Here is a 26138-nt window from a genome sequence, read left to right on the forward strand (position 1 = left end):
TACTTAACCTGAATCTAAACATCAGAAAACAATCAGATGAGTCCAGGTTGTAGGGCAGTCCACCAGGCTGGCCTGGAATCTTCAAAATGCCAAAGTCATAAAGCGAAATCGCTTGGGGACTGTTTCTTGGGGGTGTGAGGGAAGACTGAAGAGACGGCACAACAAAGCCACTCTTTTTTTTTTTTTTTTTTTTTTTTTTTTGTGGTACGCAGGCCTCTCACTGTTGTGGCCTCTCCCGCTGCGGAGCACAGGCTCCGGACACGCAGGCTCAGCCGGCCATGGCTCACGGGCCCAGCCGCTCCGCAGCATGTGGGATCTTCCTGGACCGGGGCACGACCCCGTGTCCCCTGCATCGGCAGGCGGACTCTCAATCACTGCGCCACCAGGGAAGCCCACAAAGCCACTCTTGAATGTGAGTACCAGATTAGGCAACAACTGCTACGAAGAAAGACGAGCTATCAAGGACTTTCTGTGGACAACTAGAGAAATACGAATATGAACTATACACTGGATATATGGAGGTCTTAACTGTATCATGCTTATACTGGAAAACTGTTTATAGAAGATGCACGCTGATACATTAAGGGGTGAAATATCATGTCTCCCTGCCTCGTACTTTCCAACAATTTGGCACACACAAAGTATGTATCTGTCTGTATGTATGTATACACATTACAAAGCAAAAGTGACAAAATATTAACTGGTGAATCTAGGTGGTAAGTACACAGTGTTTGTTTTACTATTCTTATCACTTCCCTATAGTTGTAGAGGTGGGGAAAATAGGATGTGCCCTTCTAGACAAAAGATTGGGAGTTCTTACTTTGATCAAATATCTCTAGCAAAAGCTAAAAGTTAAGTGAATCCATAGAAAGAAGCAAGAATATAAAAAAGAACAAAGGAAGGAACTTTACAACCTAAGCTTATCTGTAATTCATTCCTGATGACTTAAAACATGAGATTTACTGCAGGGGAAAGACCAGCATTTATAGCAACCCAACAAAGATCATCACTGCAAGGATAAATTTCTCACACTAAAACCACAGATCTCTATGGTCCTCAAGATCTCTGGACTGGTCTTTAAGGGGAAGACAGGTAACAAGCAAAGAAGCAAATTCCATGAGTCCTGTGCCAAGGATTCCACTGTCTTAACTTGCAGTTTAACTCACAAAGTAATAACAGCAAGAAAAGGAAAGGACAAAAGTCCCCCAACCCTGAGTTATTATATTAACTTTCCCATCAGAAATCCTATTAGAATTTTTTCTGAATTGGTCCATAGTTTACTAGGAGAAGTATTTCTAAGCAAATTAATAATAGAAATACATTTTCCTGGAGGCTTGTTTAAACTACTTAATGAGTTTTTTGAAGAGATTTTAACACATTATCTTACTGAAACCAAGGCTTCTATTTTGTGTTGTAGTCATTAAAGTTACCAAGCTAAGGGATCCTGCTCAGAAAAGCTTTCTTTAGTTACTTCACAGTATTCTTTAAAAGTAAAGCTGCATCTAAAAAGCCTGTCTACTTCAGATTCTTCAGTAACCCTGCAGCTGACCTTAGAACTTTAGAAGTAGAATGAACCTCAGATGACAGCTAGATGAGTTGCTTTCCAACATTTTGACCACAACTCCTGTGTGTGCATGTTGCATATCTGCATAGAATAGACACGTAAATAAAACAAAAGTTTAACAAATACCAGATGCTATGTGCGGCACATTTTTATATTTTCTATTCTCTTCTTTTTTAAAATAAAAAATGTTGACTATTGATTTCACTGCATAGTCATGAATCTCAGGAACTGCAATTTGAAAAACACTGAACCAGGCTGTGATACTGTGATTTACAATAAGAAATATATATTTGGTCTTAGTTCACAGTTCTGGGCACAGGGCTCCAAAAATTCTAGGAATTTCCTAAGTGAAGAGAGCAATAAAAGGTGTCTTCTGTTATGTTAATGACGTGACTTTCGGAGGGCACTCCTGGTTGGGAGCCGGTTGCTAGGAGAACCAACCACATGACCAGAATGTTGGACCTTTCAGTCCCACGCACCAGACCTTCAGGGAGGGAGGGGAGAGTGGCTGGAGAGTTGAGTTCAATCACCAATGGCCACTGATTTAGTCAATCATGCATATATAAGGAAACCTCCAGAACAACCCAAAGGACAGGGTTTGGAAAGCTTGCAGGTCGGTGAACACAGGGAGATTTGGGGAGAGTAGTGCACTTGGAGAGGGTGTGGAAGCTCTGCACCCTTTCCCCATACGTTGCCCTATGGATCTGACTTCCATGTGACTGTCCCTGAGCTACATCCTTTTATTAAAGAACAGGTAATTTGGTAAGTTACATGTTTCTCTGAGTTCTGTGAGTTGCTCTAGCAAATTAATCAAACTCAAGGAGGTTGTTAAAAACACAGATGATAACACCTGTATTTGGGAATGGTGTCTGAAGTGCAGGGAGGAGGGGCATTCTTGTGGAGCTGAGCCCTTAACCTGTGGGATCTGATGCTATCTCCAGTTGAACTGTATGACACACGCAGCTGGTGTCAGAGAATTGCTTGGCGATCTGGCAAACTATATACCGCGTTAGAACTGGGTGCAGAATTTTACAGGCCAACACCTGCATATGTGAGGCCCAAGGTAAAAGTCAGTGGGAAATTGTATCCACATCAAGAATGGAACACAAGTCCTCACCATCCAGCCCAGTGAAGTACCTGCTGCCCCATCAGGACCTTTCTTAACTAGGGAGGCCTTAACACAATTGGTAAGTAATCGTTCATTCATAAGAATCAAGAGACAGCCCCTCTGAAGAAGTGACCTCTGAACTAAGACCTGAAGGATGAGAATGAGAGCACCTAGAGCTGGGAGAAGAGAATCGGAAATGAGAGAAAAGCAGTTGCAAAGGCCCAGATAGGGAAAGGAGCCTGCAGTGACCAAGGAAGAAAAAGAAGTCTGGTGGGAAGCCAGTGAACAAGGAGGAAGTGGGGTCAGATGCAACATTATGGGAATCAGATCACAGACAGAAAGGGCTTTACACTTTCACTTAAGAATAATGAGAGCTTTAGGCAGTGGTGAGTTTGTTGTCGTTAAGTTTGAACTTTTAGCTTGTACAAAACTGGTAAAAGCTGGATAATTATTTGTTGGCTATATGTGTTAACAAATATCTTCTCTCAGTTTCTAGCTTATCTTTTCATTTTCTTTAAGATATCGTCTGATGAACAGATGCTTTTAATTTTAACTGAGTAATATCTTTTTCTTATGGTTTGAGCTTTCTGTGACCCATTAAGAAATACTTCTCTACCCCAAGATAAAAAGTCTTCTTGGTTGTTTTTCTTCTCTGAAAGTTTTAAAGTTCTGTCTTTTTATACTTTTCAGACTGACTTCTGCATGAGATAGTTACCGGACGCGCAGGCTCAGCGGCCATGGCTCACGGACCCAGCCGCTCCACGGCACGTGGGATCTTCCCGGACCGGGGCACGAACACGTGTCCCCTGCATCGGCAGGTGGACTCTCAACCACTGCGCCACCAGGGAAGCCCCTACAATTTTTTAGTTAATATTTTTATAGAGCAGTTTTAGGTTCACATTTATAGTTTTAAGATTAGAAAAGTTTTATCAATAACGAAGACAAGCAGAATGGAAAGAAACTGAAAGTCACACATAATCCTACCAGCCAAACAAAACTATAATGTTGATGAACCCATCCAGCATTTTTTCAATGCATATATAAGCATTTTTAAACAAAAATAACATCATGCTATCTTGCTAAATGCTTCCTTTCCTATTCAGCATATCAAAGAACATTTTCCCATACCCCTAACTAATGCTTTGACTAGATCACTCCTAATGGCTGTACAATACATGCCATTGTATAGATATGAGAGTTCACTTAACTAGTCTCCCAACTGGTTAAAGGTTAGGTTGTTTCTAATTTTGAGATATGTATGGAGAGTCACCATGGTTTAGCAATATATCACTTAAGACAGTTCCTCTGCAAGTTACAGAATACCCAAATAAAAGTGGCCTAAATAATAGAGGTTTTTATTACTCACATAACAAGTCCAGGCTTGGTTGGATGACGGCAGTATCAAGGCTCTGGGTCAGCATCTCTGGTTTTCCTGACCTCTCTCATATCCCATGTCCCCCAGGATGGCTGCTGCAGAACTGAACATTAACTCATCCTCACACAACCATGGTCAAGCACGGAAAGAGGGCAATTTTCTCTTTATGGGTCTTTCGTTAAAGAGAAAAAGGCATTTCTTTATATCTCCTTGACCTGGACAGGGTCATATGCCCACAGCGCAACTGTGAGGAAGGCTGGACTGAGCACCTGGATGTTTTAGCCATAGTAGGAGGTAGGTTCAGCCTGCAAGAAACAACCAACAAAGCCTGCCCTGACATTATCTTTGCTCGTAGGCCATCTGAGGATATGAGCTGAAAGGAACCCCAAAACAACCTCTGAGTTTTCAATCCAGGTAGACAGCAGCTTATATTGTTCTCCTGCCTTCAACAGTTTCTTTTCCCAGATATTAACTTATACAGAGCTGTGTCTATAAATTGCTTTGATCAACCCAGAAACATCTGGGAAAATAAAAAAAAAATACACGACTGCCACTTTGCTTTGGGATCAGTGTGGCACTGTCCCTGTTAGTCACAGAAGACAACCTGAGCACCAAGATAAACTCTCCCCCTTTAATGGAATCTACCAAGGAGAAAAAAATGCATGAGAATCACAAAGGCAGAATAGCCACGGAGCTGCCTTACAAAGGATTTAAGAATGTGCCCTCGGGCTTCCCTGGTGGCGCAGTGGTTAAGAGTCCGCCTGCCGATACAGGGGACACGGGTTCGTGCCCCGGTCTGGGAAGATCCCACGTGCCACGGAGCGGCTGGGCCCGTGAGCCATGGCCGCTGAGCCTGTGCGTCCGGAGCCTGTGCTCCGCAGCGGGAGAGGCTGCAACAGTGAGAGGCCCGCATACTGCAAAAAAAAAAAAAAAAAAATGTGCCATTAAGTTTTACTTAAAGGTTTGGGGGACGGGGTTAGCTCTAGCTCTTGCTTATTAGGTCAACAGCATTATTTAAGTTTGCAATATTAATATATCCCATGAAGTAGTGTTATTCACAAGTAGGATGGACGAAATTTTCTCAAGATGGAGAAATGAAGAAAAAGTACAGTTTATCCTAAGAGAATAAGATAATTTCAAAAATAGGACTCCCCCAAATGTATTGGCAATCCCTGTGCTTTATGTCCCCCCTTACTGGTCCCCGCCCTTTGTGTGGTCCTCCAGCAGTTATCCCTCTCCCTCACCCACTACTGCCTATAATTAGCTTAGCCTCAGGCTTTTGCTTTCAATGGGTAACTGCTACCCCATCCAGTGTCCCCATGTACTTGGTTCATAACTTTGTAAAAACACGATTCATCCATCTATGGATCTACCTCTCCCACGAAATCATGAACACAGGGACCAAGAGGCAGGGACCAGTTCTTAGTCATCATTGTGCCCCAGGCCTTTAAAAGGTACACGTATGAACAGGAGACTAATAAAAGTATTCTGAAATACTTACTTGCCTGTATTTTCTTTTGATACAACTATGCGAAGGCAGCTGCTAGCTCCAGTTAATACCTCTTAATACAAAAAATATTCCAAGCAATCATTATCATTAGTTGTTCAAGATTAAATGTTTAATGTGGTTAACTTATTTTCCGTAATACCTATGAGAGTATCAACATAATGCAGTTTTTTGTTGTTGTTGTTTTTCTCAACCCACCCATAGTTCAAGAAACTCCCTCATCCCCGGGGCACTATTTAGAAACAAATTCAGTGTAAACTTCTGATTTCCAGGTCTCTGAACAAGCAGCAATGTCTCCCTATAATGCTATAGACAACTGCCTTCTGTCTACACACGTTCCAACAAGTATCGTACTATGTCAGGATCTTGTGCAGTTCGATTCTTGGTAAGGTGCAGGCTCAAACATTTTTTGTCATGAGACCTAAGACCAGAATTTCTTCTCTGGACAAGGTACATCCTCCACACACCCCCAACACACACAATTCTGCCAACATTTCAGGGAGCTAATGGACAGCCTGATACCCAAGCATGAAACCCAAGAGGATCCAAGGACCTAGGTTAAAAATACCTGTCTTGGTACTGGTGTTTATGACAACTTTTGATTCTTACATATGACAGTAAGTTACAAAAAGCACGAAGAAACACAGTAGGAGTCAGGAGTATCCAACTGATAGGTGGAGCTAGTATACACTTCAGCTTAGGCTAACCAATTACTATGTGCATCAGGCATACCCAATTTCACCTCCCTTATTGAGCTCTGGACCCTAAACACTGGACAGTACTATAATGGATCTCAGGATAAACGGCCTATTGATCCCAGTGTAAAAGAAAGAACAGAGTCAAGGGAACAAATAAGGAACAAGTGTAACAGAATGGTTAAATGTGTGAGCTCTGAAGTCGGTCTAAGTTTGGTTCACTTCCTCCCTGTGTGGCCTTCAGAAAACTACTTACCCCTTCAGAGGCTTGGTTTCATTATTGGTAAAGCTGGGACAATAATACTCCCTTCCTCATGGGGTTGATATGAAGTTTAAACAAAATAATGTCTACAAATGCTAAGCACAGTACTAACACAAAGCAAATAGTCGATAAATGCTTGCTATTTTTAATTACTCCCTTAGGGAAAAGAATATAAGGCTAGGGATGTAAATCTAGAGAAGTAACTGTGACACAAAAGGCCCCCAAGTTTTAAAATAAAAATTCCAGAGTCATCAAAACAAACAGGCTTACGACCCATACAATATTAGAAAACTGGATAGCACTTTAGTGGCTATCAGCTCCAGTCCTGCATTCTACAGGTGAAAAAACTTTTAAATGAAATTCCTAAGATCATACTACAAGTGACACCCAGGATTGTGTATGTATTTCCTACCAGTCCACGCTTCCTTCCTCTCAACCTTGGCTCAAAATTGTGGGACAAAAAAATCAAAATGCAAAAATAGGTCAAAATAGAATATTTGTTCATTTAATAAATATTTATTAAATATAATAAATTATTGCATGTTTATTGAACAGTTACTGAGTATTTATTATACAAGTATTTATTGAAAATGATGAGCTACATATTGTTCTAGGCACCACAGCTATAAAAGGGAACAAGATCCCACCTGCTAGTGAAGGGAAATTAACACACACATAAACAAGTAAATAGTAAATGCTCTGAGGAAAATAAAACAGGCTACTGCACAGAGAATGAACTGGGTGAAAGAGCTACTAAAATCTGCCACCAGGGAAGTCCTTTCTCAGGAGATAATATCTGAGCTGAGATTTTAATTTTTTAACATCTTTGTTGGAGTATAATTGCTTTACAATGGTGTGTTAGTTTCTGCTTTATAACAAAGTGAATCAGCTATACGTATACATATATCCCCATATCCCCTCCCTCTTGCATCTCCCTCCCACCCTCCCTATCCCACCCCTCTAGGTAGACACAAAGCACTGAGCTGAGGGCTGCTTCCCACTAGCTAGCTATTTTACATTTGGTAGTGTATATATGTCCATGCCACTCTCTTACTTCGTCCCAGCTTGCCCTTCCCTCTCCCCGTGTCCTCAAGCCCATTCTCTATGTCTGTGTCTTTATTCCTGTCCTGCCCCTAGGTTCTTCAGAACCTATTTTTTTTTTTTAGATTCCATATGTATGTGTTAGCATAGGTATTTGTTTTTCTCTTTCTGACTTACTTCACTCTGTATGACAGTCTCTAGGTCCACCTACCTAATTATAATTCAATTTCGTTTCTTTTTATGGCTGAGTAATATTCCATTGTACATATGTGCCACATCTTCTTTATCCATTCATTTGTCGATGGACACTTAGGTTGCTTCCATGTCCTGGCTACTGTAAACAGTGAGCTGAGATTTTAAGGAGGAGCATGAGGAAGACCATGACAAGACATGGAGGATGGGGGTTCTAGAAGGTAGAAGAGCTGGGGCACAATCCCTCAGTCAAGAAGATGCCTGGGATATCCAGGGACAGAAGAAAGAGACCAACGTGGCTAAAAGTCACATGAATCGAGTGAGGGATATGTGAAATCAGAGAGGTGGGTGAAGGGTCAGCACACACAGAGACTTGTGGGCCATGGTAAGAAATTCAGACTTCATTCTAAGCAAAATGGGCAGCCATCAGAGACAGGCTTTAAGCTGGGGAGCAAAAGATCCAATTTATATTTTAGAAGAAGATCATTCTGGCTGCTGTGTACAGAATGAAGAACAGAAAGACAAATGTGCAAACAAGAAACTCTACCAGGAGGAAGCCGCTGGAGACTAGCAGAAGGAGTACCCGGGACCAGGGGGAGATGGCAGAAGCAGTCACCCTTGAGAGAACAGTCTAGAGGCAGAACAGACACCATTTTTTAAATGAGAGAAAGTTGTTCTATTGAGCTTGGATTCTTCCCCTTCATCCATCAGCCAATCTCTTGGATACTGACAGTTAAGGACCTGAGTTCTGAGGGGTACTGGAAAGAAGGCAACCAAGAAAAGAAAAACAAACAAACAAAACAAACAAAAAAACCTGCAAAATGGAATGGGGAATAGCAATAATGAAAGCTACAAAAATCAAGACAGCGTGTCATTGGCAAAAAACCAGACACCAGTTTAATGGAACAAAATAAAGTCCAGAAAAGGGACCCCACACAATATAGTCAATAGATTTTCGACAATGATGCACAGCAACTGAATGGAGAAAAGACAGTCTTTTCAACAAACGGTGCTGGAACAACTGAACTGAATGTCCATCTGGGGGGGGGGGGCGGGGAAGGAAAGAAAAAGAAAAGAAACTCAACCCATATCCCCATATCTCACACCATAAACAAAAATTAACTCAAACTGGATCATGGGTCTAAACATAAAACTTTTAGAATAAAACCTAACAGAAAATATTTGTGGTTGTGGGTGAGGCAGAGATTACTGAGAACCAACAGGAGTCAAAAGTTAGGACTCTAAAGAAAAAAAATTCATAAATTAGATTTCATCAATGTTCAAAACTTCTGCTCGTCAAAAGACATTATCAAAAAAAATTAAAGGATGACTACAGATTGGGAGAAAATATTTGCAAAATAAAGTACATATGTCCAGAATATTTTTTTAAAATTTCAAAATACTTGATAAAAATAAAATAACTGACTCAAGAAAAATAGGCAAGATTTGAGCAGATACTTACCGAAGAAGATATAGAGATGGCAAATAAGCACATAAAAAGACACTCAACATCACTCGCTCTTATGGAAATGCACAAAAACACAAGTACCACTATTCACGTATCAGAAATGACTAAAAACTCCCAAAACCTATCATTCCAAGTGCTAGTGAGGATGTGGAACAAAGGTTCTCTCATACATATTAGTGAAGACTGAAAAACAGTATGGTCATTTTGGGAAACAGTGTGTCAGTTACTTTAAACATACACTAACCATATAACTCAGCAATCCCACTTCTAGGGAAAAACTTACAAAATTTACAAAAAGCTGTATGTTAATATTTACTCAGGCTTTATTCACAAACACCAAAACCTGGAGACAACCCAACTGTCCTTCAAGGGGTGAATGGCTAAATAAACTGGTATATCCATACTGGAATATTATTCAGCTACACAAAGGAACTGACTGCTGATACAGGCAACCACATAGACAAACCTCAAATGCACTATGCTAACTGAAGATGAAAACTCAAAAGGCTACATATATATACATTTATATGACATTCTCAAAAAGGCTCACTTTGGGAGAAAAAACAGCATGGGCAGTTGCCAGGGAGTGGGGTAGGGAAAAGGACTGACTACAAAGAACAAAGGAATTTGGGGAGGCAGGGCAAGGCAGGAGAGAAAAAGTCTGTACCTTGACAGTGGTGGCAGTCACATGACTATATTGGGTTGTCAAACTCACAGAACTATGAGCTAGAAAGAGTAAATTCTACTTTATGTAAATTATACCTTGATAAATCTTTAAAAATATACAGAATATTAATAATGAATATGTATTGCTCCCAATTCCAAATAAAAAAAATACAAATTTAGAAATGCATGCAGCCTCATTTTTACCACATTTTCTATTACCTGTTTCTCCTTATTCTGCTATCCTTGGACACTGAAGTTTTATTGAAATTAAAATGTGCTAATTAAGGTTGATTTATGTGTAGTAAAATGTAAAATCAGAAAGCTTGCAAACACCAAAACCTTAGTAAGATGATTTAAATGTAATCTGAGGATCATTTCAGAATATGTTTCAGAAAACATTAAAAAATATTTAAATGTGCCCCTTTAATGGGCTGCAATGAATGAATGAATGAATGAATGAGTAGATGTAATCATTAAATTATTCTTAGTGTTCTATAAAAGGTTCTAACCTTTTCACAAAAGTCCTTAGGAGATAAGGTCACAAATGCATTTTTAGGGAGAATGATATGCTAGGGAGCTTTGAGGAAAACACACACCAACAGTCCTTAAAACTTAGCCTAAGTCATCAATCCTTTAATTGCCTGTCTGGGGGGAGCCTGCCTCCTCTCTCCCAGCTTTGAGGGACACAAGGCAGGCTGGGTCCACGCGGGAAAAGGTCTGGCTAGATGGGAGTTGTTGATGTTGCTTGTAGAAACATTACTGGGAAGAAGTCAGTAAGAGAACTAGAAAGGGGGAAGCAAAATGGGAACAAATAAAAAAAAAACAAAAAAACACCACACTAACCAATAAAAAAGGGATAACAACGTGCAAACTTGCAAGCTGCCTTGAGTGAAACCTGCTTTTCTGTGTAACACTTCCCAACCAGTCCTCTGGACCCCTACACAGGCTCCGCCTGCTGTGCACTGGTGTGAATGAAATGCAGATGCACAGCTCTGGGAAACTCCACTTTCTTCTTAGTGGAAGCCCAAAGCCCACATGCTTTAAGCTAGGTCAGATGCACCCGCCTAGACACATTCTGCAACTCCTGTAACACTGTGCGCTTAAATCTACCAGGAGCTATGGAAACGCATTTATTAGGGGGAAGGAGGGAGAGAGGGCTCCCCCTTCAACAGGAGCAAAACAGTAGCACTTCAGGTTAGCAACAATTAAGAACAAACAAAACTGACTAGCTTCTAGAAATTTCTTCTAGAGAAGCTTTGTAACAAATTAACAGAGTGTACAAAGTAAGCACAGATTAGAAATCCTGTTCTTTATCTAGGTTTTTTAGGGAGTTCTGAAGTAGAGACAGGGTTTAAAAATTACTTAAGTATATGAGAGTCTTAGATATGAGAGAAGGGAAATTATTGCCTCTTAGAGCCTCATCAAATTACAGCACAAAGATTAGATTATGACTACATCACTCAATAACACAGTCCCCGATCCACAGTAAATGAACAAGTTAAAAAAATAAATAAACAACCAAAAGTGAGGGGGCACACATACCAATATAAGATAGAGGAATGTGTAGAACGACGTTAAAACTGCTTTCTTTGGCTTAGATGAGCAGGTAAACAGAGCCCTACAACTGCAGAAAACCAGCCTCTACCCTCCACCTCCAACCCTTATCCCACCAATCTATGTACATCATGTAGTCAGTGGCAAGCATATTTTATGAGGTCTTTAAGCTCCAGGCACACTGTTGAGTAAAGACAGTAACAAAGCTGGAATAACAATCTCTGATATAACAGAAATCTATTTTATAGCTTGTTTTTTAGTTTATTCCATATAATATACATTTAGAAAATACCGATAGTAATCAGAACAACAAGAAAGAGAAGCTCACCTGTAAGTTCACTGAAGAGTAGTCATTTAAAAAACAATGTAAAAGCTGAGACGTTAAAGAACATGTTTTATGCACAGAGCTCACAACAAACTATGATTGTAGTACGTGAGTTCAATTGCCTACCTACACCAGAGTCCCCTTAAAGAGCTTGAGGCCTATGAGGTCAAATACTGAGCATCTTAGATTCTCCAGGAAAGCGGAGGGACGGGGCTTGGCTGCAGTTAATCGGGAAAAATGATTCCAAAACAGGAGTGGGGCCTGAAGAAAGTGATCAGGGAAGGAGGGAAAAACTCAAAACAAGGTAGTTGATCACTACTGCAGGCAACTGAACTCCATCCTGCTGGGACCCCTCTGTGAAGGACTGTATGCAGAAAGCATCTCAAAATTGCCCACCAAAGGGGCAGGAGGGGAGTGTTCCACTGACTGTTCACATATAAGCCCAGGATTACCCCACGGTGAGGAGAAACTCCCTCACTCTTCTACGCTGCACACGCCTAAGTGAGAAGTGGACTCCCCACAAAAAGCCCTGGGGAAATGAAAGAGCTTCCCAGTGCAGCTGAGGGGAGGTGTTGTCAAGCCACAGAAAACATGTTGTTGTGGCAATGACTAGAGAGAAAGGCAGATAAGGAGGGTATGAGGTGGGCCAAGGAAGGACAATACGGTTTCTGCACTGCAGGATATCTGTGCCCAAAAAGGGTGAAGAGTACAACTACTGCAAAATTAAGAACACCTCTGGAAAGCCCTTTATTAGCAAACACGGAAGAGGTAAAATGTGGCTCTCAGATACTTCACACATTTTTGCTTTTGTCAAAAAAGTGAAGTTCTATTTTTAATTTTATTTCAAACTTTGTGCCATTAGAGGCTGTGATGTAATGGCGGGGAAAACACATACACACACACACGTTTTAATATATACACATATTTATATCTTTCAGCTTTTTTGCCTAATTAGTTTATAAAGACAACAAGGGAAATTATCACAATGGTGGATCTAAATGCCTCTGAAACTTAAAATAGCTGTTTTTAAATCTATAATGGAAAAAGAGGGATGTACCATTTACAAACTGTCATACTGCAAGACCCTGTGCCAGAATGCCAATCTAAAATGCATATATGTGTACACACACACACACACACACACACACAATTTAAGGGCCAATCACAGGACAAGGACGATAAAACAAAATGCTAAGAGGAAGGAAAAAAACCCCAAGTGTATTGTCTTTCTTTTTTTAAACTAACTCAAACACATAGACTGGTAAAGGCACAGTCATTTAAATCACTGCCTTAGTAATACAAGTAATATTTAAATAGATTTAATAGCGCTGCTCCAAACCAATGAATTATGGGTTTAAAACCTATTAAAATGTAATGTTTTTTTCCTGAGCTGAGAGGAGAGAGATTTAAATCCACTGAATTTTAATATTTCAGCTTGAGCTGCAGGAGGTAGAGAAAGTCCAAATGAACTATTCCATCAGCACCATTCAAGCATGAACATTTTAATCAGTTTTACTTCCTTGGAGTTCTCTAACACAGTTTACGCTGTCATTCTGAAAGCACTTAACACAGAGAGTGTGAAAAACCACCAAGGCTTGTTATTGCCTTTACAATTGATGGCAAATAATTTTGCAGACTTCCTATCATTAAAATGTCACTGCTAAAAATTGAGGTTCAGCATTTCTTGTGCTAAACTGCATTTTCCTACACCACCATGGCATACCTGTTCTTAAGGATTTTTTAAGGGGGTGTACTTTTTTAAAAAATGCACATTACTATCATTTCTTTCCTCAAAGAGGTTAAAAAAGAGGGGGAAGGAATCCAAAGGAACCCCCTTTTCTATGTTTACAAGCCAAACATTTTCTTTTCCAATGTTTGTACTAACAGAACTTTTTTCTTAATGGGAGTTTCTTTGGTGAAATTCTCATGAGGTTCCAACTTAGCCTCCTTTATTAAACATAACCACATTCACACAGCATGTGCTGATTATATAGTGTAATGGATTTAAAAAGCATTTTAAGATAGTCAGATGACTCAATTTAGTAATACAGGAAATGAAAACATCATTTCTAATTAGATCATATTACTGATTTAAAACTACAATTTGTGTGTTGTTCCAACAGTGTGATCTTATAGAGATTCTAATTTAAAAACACAGTGGCTAGCGGGACACATGACAAGATCTAACTAGATGCATAACATTCCCACAGCCCATTTGAGGGAACTCCGGGAAAGCTTCAAGGAAATGTGAAATACGAACAATTCAAAACAAAATATTAACTATAGAAAACAACACAGGCATTTTCCTGGGTTTTTTCCCCTATAAAGAAAAGATAAATGATATTTAACTTATTTCTATCTATCAACAGTTTTAAACTGAACATGACCTGTGAAAGAAATCATTATAACTGTGTTTCATTCCATTAAACACAACTAGCTTACTGTCAAGAGAACAAGCCGCCTCTCCAGGTTTCGGGCTCACTTCAGCTTTTTGCATTTAAACTGCATGGATCACTGGTTTGGCTCATTTACCAATGAAGGTAGAATAATACTGCAGAGTTAAAAAAGGTGCTTCATCAGATTTCATTAAATTTGGGAACATTTGTGCTTGTCTGGATGGTGTGCATAACATATAAAACAGACACATAGGCAGTGAGAAATAAATGAACGTCTGCAGCGGCTTAGGTGGGTCTTTGCCTCTCAGGAGGAAAACTTTCATTCCCTGGGTGCAGAAAATCACTGACGACTACCTAAAAATCAAGTCACAAAAATCTAAAATTGACCTCTCATCACTTTTGGTAGCAGGTCAAAATACCACCACCTCACAACACAGCCATGCCTAACCAGACACAGAACAGCAGGTGCATTTAAAGTTCCACAATGTTACAACTGAAAACTACTGGACACAAGGCACTAAGCAGGGCTGAAACAGACAAAGACAGAGAACAGCAGCCACAGAAATGCATCAAGCGAGTTCGGCGTAATGGGGCTCTTTCCTCCTCACTTGGTTTGTGGCTCCCTAAAACTGCTGGGTTTGTTTTTTCTATTTCTGCAATCTGTTTTGCAGAACAGTCAGATGATGTGATTTTGATTCCATTTTCTGCTCAGATACAAATAATTTGGAATTGCCACCAGATCCACCAACTACAGCACACGCTGCTTTGATAGCATGCAGCTCTGAGTTAGTTCTTCAAATAAGTTTTTAGGTCACCAAATTAAATTAGCTTTGTTTTAATAATTAAATCCATATATACACACTATGTCTGTCAGTTACTCGGCTACAGTCTAATAAATCATCTTCTCCCTGAGAAAAGGCCACCTGCCATCCCATTCAAAACAAAGTATGCAAATGAAATAGATATAAAACAGTATTAAAAATATACTTGACGTGATCAAAGAAAGGGAACTGTTCTGCTTTTACATCTTCCCTCATATTTTTAAGCAACATCCAACACAAAACAATGTGTTTCTGATTTAGATTAATCTCACCACTGTACCGACAGTAACTAGTAAGACTCAAAAAAGAAACATAAAAGCATTCTGTTTTCCTAGAAAGGGCTGCCAACCAGACATAAGGTAGGACGGCTACGTGTATTTTAGCAGTTCATACAAAAATAAACACCAAGCCAGAAATGACCCAGGCAGCTCTTCTATAGGTCCTCACCCATGTATTCTCTCCTTCGACAGCAGACTGCATAGTGGGTGAGAAAAGGAGGTTCTATCCCCAGTGACCTTGGGAGATTTGGTAATCGAAGTATATCCCAAAAGGAATACAACATGTGCTTCAAGCAAACACAGCTGGTATATACATATACACTAACTTTAAAATTAAAGCTTTCTCAACGTTAAAAAAAGAAACTTTTATACTGCCGTTTTCTGGAATTTTTGGAAATAAAAACTAATTGTGAAATGTATTCATCTCTCTACCACCCCCTCAACACAGAAAATATACAACAAATGAGTCTCTACATGGCTTGTTCTGATTCAGCCTCTTCTTGCCAAAGGACACTTCCGAGGAAATAAAGGTTACTCTTTTCCATTTATTATGTCTTCTAATTTACTACTGGTATTTTCTTGTGGTCAGAGGGACAGAAAATAGAGCTCAAAATAGCCCATTAAAAACAAGCTGCAATCAGACTATTGCTCCACCACCATCGGCAGCCATCCCAGAGGTCTGATTTCCTTGTTAAAAGACAGAGGCATAATTGAAGCAATATCTTCACTTCAGATTGATTATCAGGCGACCCTTATCTGCATCTTCACTCAGCAATTTGAATTTTAATGAAAGTAAATGGAATAATTAGCATTTCAAAGTGTGTTTGATACACTGAGGAAGAAAAAAGGGAGAAGACTTTTGTGTATAATCTATACACAAAAGCAAGTATTTGGGAGGGGGCAGAAAGAGGAAAGTACAGTTGTAGTGTCTTCATTAGAATAACCTAAGGAACCGCTTCTAACAGCTGCATAAACAGAGATGTGAATATTGTGCTTTTCTCAGCTAAGATTTTTTGCCTTTATTATTTCTAAGTTTTAGCACCTTATTTTATTACTGGTTACCTTAATCGGGAAGAACAAAAATATAAGTGGAGTTGGAGTGATTGCTCAAACCTATGAATTCCAGCAGGATTTCTATGCAACGTTAATGGTACTAGGAAGGATTTTCCAACTGGCCCGCTGATTTTGCAAAAAGGTATGGTTCATCTATTATTTCTACTACCAATGGACACTAGTCCTTAAAGAACCACTCATCACAGGGGAGGAAGAGTAGCAGGGAGATGTGAAAATGTGCATTTTATTTCACTAAAAATGGTATTAAGATACTCGATATTTGAGGAAAGATAAAAGAAATCAGGTCATTTTAACATCAGGGCAATGTGTGTCTTTTTACTGGCAAAAGGCTAGCAACAGAGGCTGATTGCAAAGGAAAGAAGTATTATGAAAAAGAACTACCCAGCCTCCTTAGGGGGAAACTTTTCAGGAACACTGTCAACTTGAATTGGTGAGAATATGTCCACAGTTCCTGACAAACTTCATGTGAGATTGAAGGCAAAGTGCTTCATTTCACTTTGTGGTCCTCTATTGCCTTTTGCCCCTTTGGTTGAACAAAATTTAAAAGGAGAGCAAGAGAGAGCTGATAACAAACACTACGATGATCAGAGCTAAAATGGAAAGGCCACGTACCCCAATGATGGCGTTCAGTTCTGCCATGGTCACCTGCTTGGCCCGTTCCACAGCCTGCACCACTTGTTGCTGGTGCTATAAATGAAGATCAGAAACAGAATACAATTATTTGTTTTCTAGTCAGTCAAGAACAGCTTTTCCTAACATGTCCTCTAACTTTAATTACATGCAAAACAGGATTCAGGGGTCTCCATATTTCAAATAAAAGCTCTTGGGTGGTGGATGACTAAATGTCTAGGGTACCTCTGTCTCTACAGTGCTGAGAAGTAACTGGACATCCAACTGCAGGGATCATCCCTGCGCCCCCATGAAAGATGCTCCCTTACAACTGATAGAAGCAACTTAAATTTTACTTTCAAATCAGTGGTGCACGTTGACCCAACATCTTCCGCAAATACTAACAAAACAACACAACCCATCTCACCTGCTTTCTTTGTCTTTTTCTCTGCCACTTACATAAGACATGCTTTGAAAATATTGCCTGCAAGTACTTACTAAGTTTCCACCTGGTATCTGTTAGAGAAGACACTAGAAGGACATATAGAATTCAACGTTTACATTTCTTCTGTAAATGTGAAAAAAGCGCTAATTTCATTCCTGTCATTAAGGGCTGCATATTTAAAAGATATTAAAAATGTACAACTCTTGCCAGCAGTAAAGTTTAAGGACCTCAGGTATTTTTTTTTTAATGCAATAGGAAAACTAAAACCTACAAGTTTAAGTTATTTTTCTTTTGAAAACTTAGGATGGACAGCATAGGAAAATCCCTCTGACCACGATTAAGTTCTAAAGAGAATAAGCAAGATCTGATTTTAATAATTTTAGTAATATCAGAAAAATTAAATAGCACAGAAGTCTCTCTGCATGAAGGCACTCACATCTGGACACACACAAGTGCTTATACAGTACCCCCAAAATGTAAATATTATTCCCAACTAAATACACTTGAACACTCTAGTACATACACACTCAAATTGAGTCTAAAATAGGTCTCTTCTGTACTTTTTTCAACTTGGTTTAGTGAATGAAGAGCCAGAGACTGTGCTGTGAAACAGGTACTCCTTTCTGTGGCTGGGAAGAGACTTGTTTTGGTTGATCCCAGCTGAGAAATGTACTAACATTCTCTACTGATTGGAAGTGAGTAAGAAGCTCAACTATCATACTGCTTAATACACAGAAAAAGCTAAGCCATCAGTTATATATGCAATTCCCCTCGACATACCTGGTACTACATTGAAAAGCCCCCAAATATACAGTTACTGGGATTAACTAGGGTGGCCACTACTTCCACTTCCCAGCTCTGTAGGGGTAGTGGGGGAGGTGATATGGGAAAGGAAACTGCTTTAAATTAGTTTACCTACATGCGGTGTTTTCACCCTTGATTTCCTAATAGAAATGTGTATTTTATGCCTATTAATAATGCAAGGAAAACTGTCAAATGACAGATCACTGCATTTTACACTTTTAATGGACTCTGATCATTAAACTATATACCTTGATTTTTTTTTAAGAGTCTGTTTCAAAACAAGGGCTTCAGAAGCAATCCCCAAAATCTTTATAATAGATATCTCCAACCATCCTTACTCTTTAATAAAATATTTACCGAAGTGAAATAATTCATTTTCCTCTTTCTCTGAAAGTAAAAATCCTAAAGATTCATGAAAACACTAGAAGGAACAGAGAGGTATAATCGATAAAACGGCCAGTAATAGCTGTTCTCTCTTGAAGCCAACCTGACCATGTATGTTTATTGAGCATCTACCATGTGCCAAGCACAGAGCTCGTATTTAGATTTAGGACAAATCTGGTTGTCAGGGTAGTGAAAACTAGCAGTACTTGGAAAGCAGAAAAAACAAACAAACAAAAAGCATGTAGGATGACTCTGGGAATTATCTAATATTCAAAGTGAGTTTATGGACAAAAATTTTTATGGAATTTTCTACCTTTTACTTTCCAACACTCAACAATGGCTGCTCAAAACTTCCATGAAACTGAAAGCCAAAGAACACATGTACACTTATTCAACATGCATACCTCTCATTCCATTCACACATCCATTCGTTCAATTAAAGTTTTTAAAAGCTCTTACTCTCCGCCATTTCTGCATATTACTTAAATACCTCTCCATATTACTGAAATATCATCTACTTTACATTAAGTATTCAAAGAACAGTTCCATGAGACAGAAATGCAGAAAATACATCTAGTTAGGGCCTTTCTACCACGAAGATCGCTCAGTTCTTGCTTCATAAACTAGATTCCAACTGCCAAGATGAGCAAAGATGCCTTAGGCAGTGGGGATATCTTTCTGACTTGGCATTAAAATCAAGTACATTTACTGAGAAAACCAGAAACACACCAGTGAACCGTTAACACTGACATCAGATGCTTTTATAGAAACTCTTGCTAAAAAGCTAAAATGACAATGGAAGTCATGATTCAGCTCCTTCCTTTTCTCTCCTGGCAATGGCCAAGGGCTAATACCATATCTGAACTTTACCTGTAGTTCAGGATTTTACTTCCCTATTTCTGCTTACAACCGTGAATCATGTGGTGCTTAAGGACTTTTTGAACGGAAGCTCCCTAAGGCAAAGAATGCCTCCTCCCCCCTTGTGCTCTGAAAGCACCAGAAACACTCGGACATTGCTCACTCAGCCACAAGTAACACTGTACCACACACTGAAGCAGCATGAAGAAGGGCAAATGATCCCAAAAGAAAAAAATGAACACTAGGAGAAGAAGCCCTAAAGTACTCTCGCAATAGGACCCAAAGAGGCATTGTTCTTCCATTTTCAAATTTCAACATATAAACTCTCTGACTCAGAAAATCTGGCAAGTTTTTCACATCTTCTTAGAACTGTGAAGGCTTTCCCATGAGTCTGCCGTCTCTTCCCCTTCCCCATCCGCCCCTCTCCTCCCGCTCCACCCACGTCTCATTTCCTCTCCCACTTCCTGCTGGTCTCCTCTGTGGCCTCACCACAAGTGGTGACAGCCACTCTAGACCCGGTAAATCTGCAGGAGGAAGAGTCCTGTGGCCGCTCTCATTGCTCAAGCTGCTCACTCAGATACGAGTTCCCCGTCTGAACTTTCCACCAGCACCACCAAATAAAGTGCCACTAGGAGTACATTAACAAGCCAAGGGTCTCTGAGAGAGGGGCCTCTAACTGGGATTTGGAGGAGAGAAAAAATTAAAGAAATAAAACCTCAAATATGTATTCTTTAAAATACTGTGACCTGTAATTTTAAAAAATCCAAACGAACGGACAAAAAACCTAGATTCTGATTATGGTTTCACGACTCTGTAAATTTACGAAAAATTACTGAATTGTACGCCTAAAAAAATGAGTGAATTTTATGATGCATAAATTACATCTCAATAAAATACTGTGATTTAAGGAATACAAGCATGGTTGTAAAAAAAAAAAACCAGTAAAATGAAAATCTATACGTTAAATCACTTGCCTACTTACTTTCATCATCATAAAATAACTTTTTTGCACTTGTTCAAAGTATTAAGAATATTTTTTTCCACACGAAAGAGACTAAAACAATATAAGCTTATGATAAGTCCAACAAAGCCTGCTGAGAAACTGGCATTAACAAACCACTAGAATATATATATACCTTAGATGTTGAACGTATGTTTCTCAGAAGAGACTACAAGGACAGTACTGCCATGCCAATACTTTGAGGCATGGCAGTAGATCTGGTATCTGTAATAAAAACTTTAATTTAAAAAACTATTATCACAACTTACAATTTTTTTTTAAAATCCCTCTTATTGACAGGGGTAGTATAGGGGTAGTAAGGACAGATATGCAAAATGAACTAAAATTCTTATCCTGACATGTGGAAATGCAAAAGTGAGCAAGAGGTAACGGCCCCCCTCCTTACACAATTCACAGAGAGCGTCTTACAATACAGGAATGTAGGATTTAAAGGACTAGGGAAGATTATTGGCAGGAACGGTCAGCACATTTCCTGGGGCATCAAGGAAAGGCTTTGTTTTCTTATTCATTCATTCAATTATTTATTAAGCACCTACTGTGTGCCAAGCACTGTGGCAGGAACTAGGATTAATGAACAAGACAGTGAATTAATAACATTCAAGAGGCTTTGTAATTACAGTTGCAGGATAGTTTCTATGAAGACAATGACAGGATGCTACGAAATCACTCATCAGAGAAATATCTAATCAAGTCTTAGGGTTGGAGGAAGATTCCGTAAGGAAGTGGGTCGGACAACTGAGACCAGAAGAATGTGCAAGAGTTCCGCGAGTGAAAAGCAGGGAGAAAAGAACTGGAGGCAAAGGGAACAGCCTGGATAAGGTTCCTGAAGGATAAAGAAGCTTGTCTATCAAGGAAGAGAAAGAATGAGTGGCTGGAGGAGGAGAGAAGACTGCTCCCTAACTACTTCCCACACGATTCTGTCTCTAAATTCTCCTCCACAGTAGTGCACCCTCAGGTATTTGAAAATGGCATAATGCATGTTTTCAACTTTCTCTATTCCAGGTTAAATATCCCCAGGTCACTGGCTTTAGGAGACTCGCTCATCCTTCTGGCTACTCCTCTGGCTGTGTTCAATGTGACTAGACACAATTTGATCCTGAGCAGATCAAATCCAAGTAGAAGTGTCACTCCACATCCATTAAGTCAGAGCCTTTTCCAGCAAGTCTACCAAGTTTACTAACACAAATGAGCTATAAATTTAACCAAAACTCTTTTAGTCAGTCTTTCCTAAATGGTATCCCAAGAAATGTTATTTAGGCCCACAAGAGATTAGGTTATTACTTATACAAAATACAATTTTAAAATTCACAAGGTGTAATTTGGCTAATACCTGGCAAACTGCTCGCCTTCTCAGAGCTTCGAATCTCGAAAGAGGGTGAAGATGTGTGCAGGCCTTTCCAGACAACTTTGGCTATGGAGCTCGGGATTAAGGCTCTCAGGAGACACCCTGGGAAATGCTGCCCGAGGCTTTCTCGTACTGACCATTTGGCCTTGTCTTCTTCATTCTCGTTCATGTGCAGGCAAGGCATTCTTCACTGATATGTCCAATAAGCTCTACAAGTCCAGAGCTTTCCAACAGAACTTTCTGCAATGCTGGAAACGTTCTAGATCTGTGCTCTAGCCACATATGGGTGGATATTGAACACAAAGTGTGGCTAATGCGACTGAGAAACTGGATTTTTAACCACATTTAACTTTAATTAATTTTAATTTAAATCTAGCTAGCTACTTATGGCTATGGCTACTGTACTGGACAATGCAGCTCTAACTTAAGGTACCTTAAAGCTTAAGTCCAATAATAATAATCCAACCACTACCTAACTGAAAGTCAAAGAAATGACTCAGTTTCTCAAATACACACTAATGTTTTTAGACACATACAGATAAGAGTTGGCACTGCTGCCTTTGGAAGGAGGCCCACATTTAAACCTGCAGAAAAAAGTTCTCCTTCCTGAGAACCATCTTTCATTTCCTGAGGGGAAGCAGGCCATAAGGATCTCACCAAATATCCAACTGTCAACCAAACACACGGCCATGCAGAACAAGTCAATCTGTCAGCCATGGAACTTGGGACAGGATTATGCTCTCTGATGCCTCACTCAGTATTGTGAGAAAAAACATTTTAAATGGAAGGCCGCCCAACGTAAAAATTAGAAAACTGGTCCAAATCCTCTAAAGCCCCACTCCAGGTGTATTAGTCACTTTAGGACATTCCTTAGATACACAACACTGTCAGAACACATTACCAACACTGATGAAATGGCCTGGCTGGGAAGCAGACGTGTCCTGTAAAGGCTGCTGGCCCTTAATGAATGATCTCAGGTCTTACGGGTGTCACTGCATACGTATCAGGGGACCTCTGGTGCTTTCAGCCAAGCTCTCCTACATCAAACCATGTTCTCATGAGCCACTGATTCCTTACAAAGTTAACAGCAGTAAGACAAGTTAACCTGGTGCCATTATGAGGCGAGAACACTACCACCGGTGCATGTAACCACTGTATTTTGTTCATTTCCTCCCTAAGGCACAATATGAAAGTGACTGATCACATTTTTCAACTTCTATTTCATGATTATTCTACACATGCAAAATGTGGTTCAGAATAATTCAGTGCCATACTAAGCCAGGTGCCAAATAAACAGCACTTGACATACAACCGTATCTCATAACACAGCGAAAGGGTTTGTTTTCCATCAAATTAAAAGGACCAAATTTATGCAAAGTCCAAAATAGAAGTTCATTGATTTGACTGGCTATCTTAGCCTACTGGAACTTAAATACACATTATCACTACTATGTAATTGTGTATTATCTTCTACTATTTAAATGCAATGTAGAACACCCAAATTAATCTACAGAATTCTGGAGAAAACACAACTACTGCTCATTAGAAAAGCTAACAAGGCAATAAAAACACAGTTTTGAGTTAGTTAAAATTAAAAATTAAATTTGCACTAGAAAGAATTTAAGTTGGAATGTTCCCGTTTCTCTAGGTAAATATAAGAATAAAAGTAGAAAGAAGGCTTAAAATTTTCACTCCTAAAAATTCTAATCATCAGAGAACTTTGGTTAAACATGCTCAAAAGAATGATTTGAATTCTTTTTTTTTTCATTTGTTAATATTCACAGATGCAAGGCAAAAAGAAGTGCTCACTCCAATCTGGGCTCCTCCACAGCCTCCAAAAAGCCTGCTTCTGCTTACAGAACTCAAGGAACAAGAAAATTTAGCTATGGAATTGCAGAGGACTAGGGGAGGAGGGCAATATCCATCACCTCCTTGGCACTGAATGACTAGAAACTAGTTGTAACGACCTGCTGAAAACAAGGTTAAAGATGGATAATGCCATTTCTCCAAATCTAACGATGACCATGGGTTTGATAAATGGGAATTAGGAAGCCATTGGTCATAAGGAACCACTTTCTGTTCTCTCACCCTGTCCAGTAAGGTACATACATTTCAGGTTACTTCAGGCTGTGGCTGGAAATGGTTTTAGGCCCAAGACATTAAAAATGGATCAAGTTTGATGCTGCAAAGCAATGAACCTGAGCTACTTTTTCTGAGATGTCTTAAAATTCCACAAAACCAAGAGTGACTTATCCAATATATCTTTCATGATTTGGAGGGGAGGCAGACTGTCAAAAATGTTGATCCCATGTTCTCCAGTTTGAGGACAAGACATATGCATAAAAGAGTATGTCTGAGATAGATGAGGGGAAAAGAACTATAACTTAAGGACTCACAAATGTCCCACTTATGAGAAGCAGTTTCCTTAACAATAACTTTTTCAGCTTCAAGCAGCATGTTCCTTCCAGCAAGTCTACTACAAAATATGGCAGTCCTATGAGTGATCGCCTATATTCTATCCTTCAATTGAGAGGGGTCTTCAAAAATCTTTGTGCTTTTAAAAATATGGGCATAAACATAAGCTGTGTATCTAGACCTAGATGGCCCACAGGGCCTATCACTGTTCATGGGGGTTCCTTTTCACCCCCTGTGCATGTATGAATGATAAAGAATGCCTGATGGGTGACTCTTTTTCCCTACAATTCAGACCCTGGAAGAGACTTCTATAACAAGAACTTTGCATTATTTTATATTTTACGTGATAGATTAAAATACAAGTTGTGCTGATTATATAGTCAGAGCTAGAGTTTGTCACATAAAGATACACCACTGGGTCAGTGTGACTTCCCTTCAAATCAACACTGGTAATAATAATGCTGCTCACTATTTTTATTTTGTGCACAGCACTGTGTCTAGAAGCAATTGCTAGCTATCCCTTGATATCCCTTCTATTACATTAGTTTAAGTTTTAGGTGGGCATCCTCAACTAAGACTGCATTTCCAAGTCTTCCTTGCAGCTGGCTATGGGCAAGTAAGTAGGCACTGGCCACTGCAAAGTGAGCAAACAATGTGAGCATCATCCACACCGTGACCTTCAAAGAAGAAGCGCAAGTTCTCTCGTCCTTCCTGCTGGCTGGGGCAGGACATGGTGATGCTGGGGACGATGAACATCAATATATAAGGAACTTGAGTTTACAACATTGTGGAGTCCCCAAATTAGCTACAGCTGCTTCTATGCAAACTGTTATGTAAGAGAAAAACAAACTTTTATTTTGCCTAAACCACTGTTCCTTTAATCTCTGTTAAAGCAGCCTAATACCAAGCTAGGTCTTTCACATTATCACTAGTCCTCATATAACAACCCTACAGTGCAGGTATCCCATTTTTCAGATGAGGAAACTGCAGCCCAGAAAAATAAAGTATTGTGTTCAACATGATAAAAGAAGCAAGTGGCTAAGCCAGGATTTGGTCCCAAGTCTGCCTAACCTCAGGCTCTTATCACACTGCCTCACACATAACATAACTCTTCCAATGAACTCTGCTCCTTGTTAGGGGAGCAACAAGTTTCTGAAAAATACAAATGGTACTCTGAGGAAAGAAGACTTTAAATTATGATGTAATATGTCACCATCGTGTAATACATTACTGACCTACAGCCTATTAGGGGTTTGAAGTTCTCAAACATCTTAAGAAAACCTTGTTAGTCACCACAAACCATACCCTGCCCATCTCAAAAATAAACTATTTTATAACCCAAGGGAAAAAAAGTACAAAAAGCACAACTGTCCTCAAAAAGCACAACTGTCCTCTAAGTAAGACCCTCAGCTAGTGCCCAACATTTAGTTAATGCTTAATCTAACAGGATAACACGATACTTACAGGCTTTCCAAAAAAATTAAATATTGCTGCCCTTCTGAAAGATCATCTGTGTGGAACTAACCACCCACTGTTGCAAGCAGCCCCTGGAGCTGCGAGCCTAGCTTATTTCACAGGAAGACCGCCAGCCAGCCCGCCCATTCACAAATATTACCTTCAACTCTTCCCAGTTTTTTACCGAGTCCCTCCCTCCTCTCCAAATGTCTTGGGACCCAAAATAAGCTGGAATAAAATTCATTTCCCAGAAAAGGTTAAAAACAACAACAACAAAAACTGGCATTTACTATCCGAAGTGCTTTACATTTTAATACATATAGTACACATTGTAAAAATGGGGTTACTCTCACCACCTACAGGAGTATTACAACTCACAGATCAACTTTCCCAATATAAAGCCAGTAAGATGCAGAGTTGGTCTGATTCCAAGTTAGCAGGAACACCGTGCCTTGCTGCCAGGGTGTAACAAGTGG

At 39.6% G+C, this 26138-nt stretch overlaps 1 protein-coding gene across 9 annotated transcripts in view; it reads right to left on the reverse strand.

Annotated features, from left to right (window-relative positions):
- Window positions 1–26138, reverse strand: part of TLE4 (TLE family member 4, transcriptional corepressor) — a 155563-nt gene that overhangs the window by 87638 nt on the left and 41787 nt on the right. For 7 of the 9 annotated variants that reach the window (XM_030876945.3, XM_030876944.3, XM_030876941.3 and 4 more), the window contains one exon: window positions 16939–17013. The exons of the other annotated variants lie outside the window; for them this stretch is intronic. In XM_030876945.3, coding sequence (XP_030732805.1) covers window positions 16939–17013 — 75 coding nt within the window. The remainder of the gene's footprint in view (window positions 1–16938; window positions 17014–26138) is intronic. 9 annotated transcript variants of the gene reach the window in all.

The sequence above is a fragment of the Globicephala melas genome, chromosome 6 (assembly GCF_963455315.2).
Source record: "Globicephala melas chromosome 6, mGloMel1.2, whole genome shotgun sequence".
NCBI lineage: Eukaryota > Metazoa > Chordata > Mammalia > Artiodactyla > Delphinidae > Globicephala > Globicephala melas.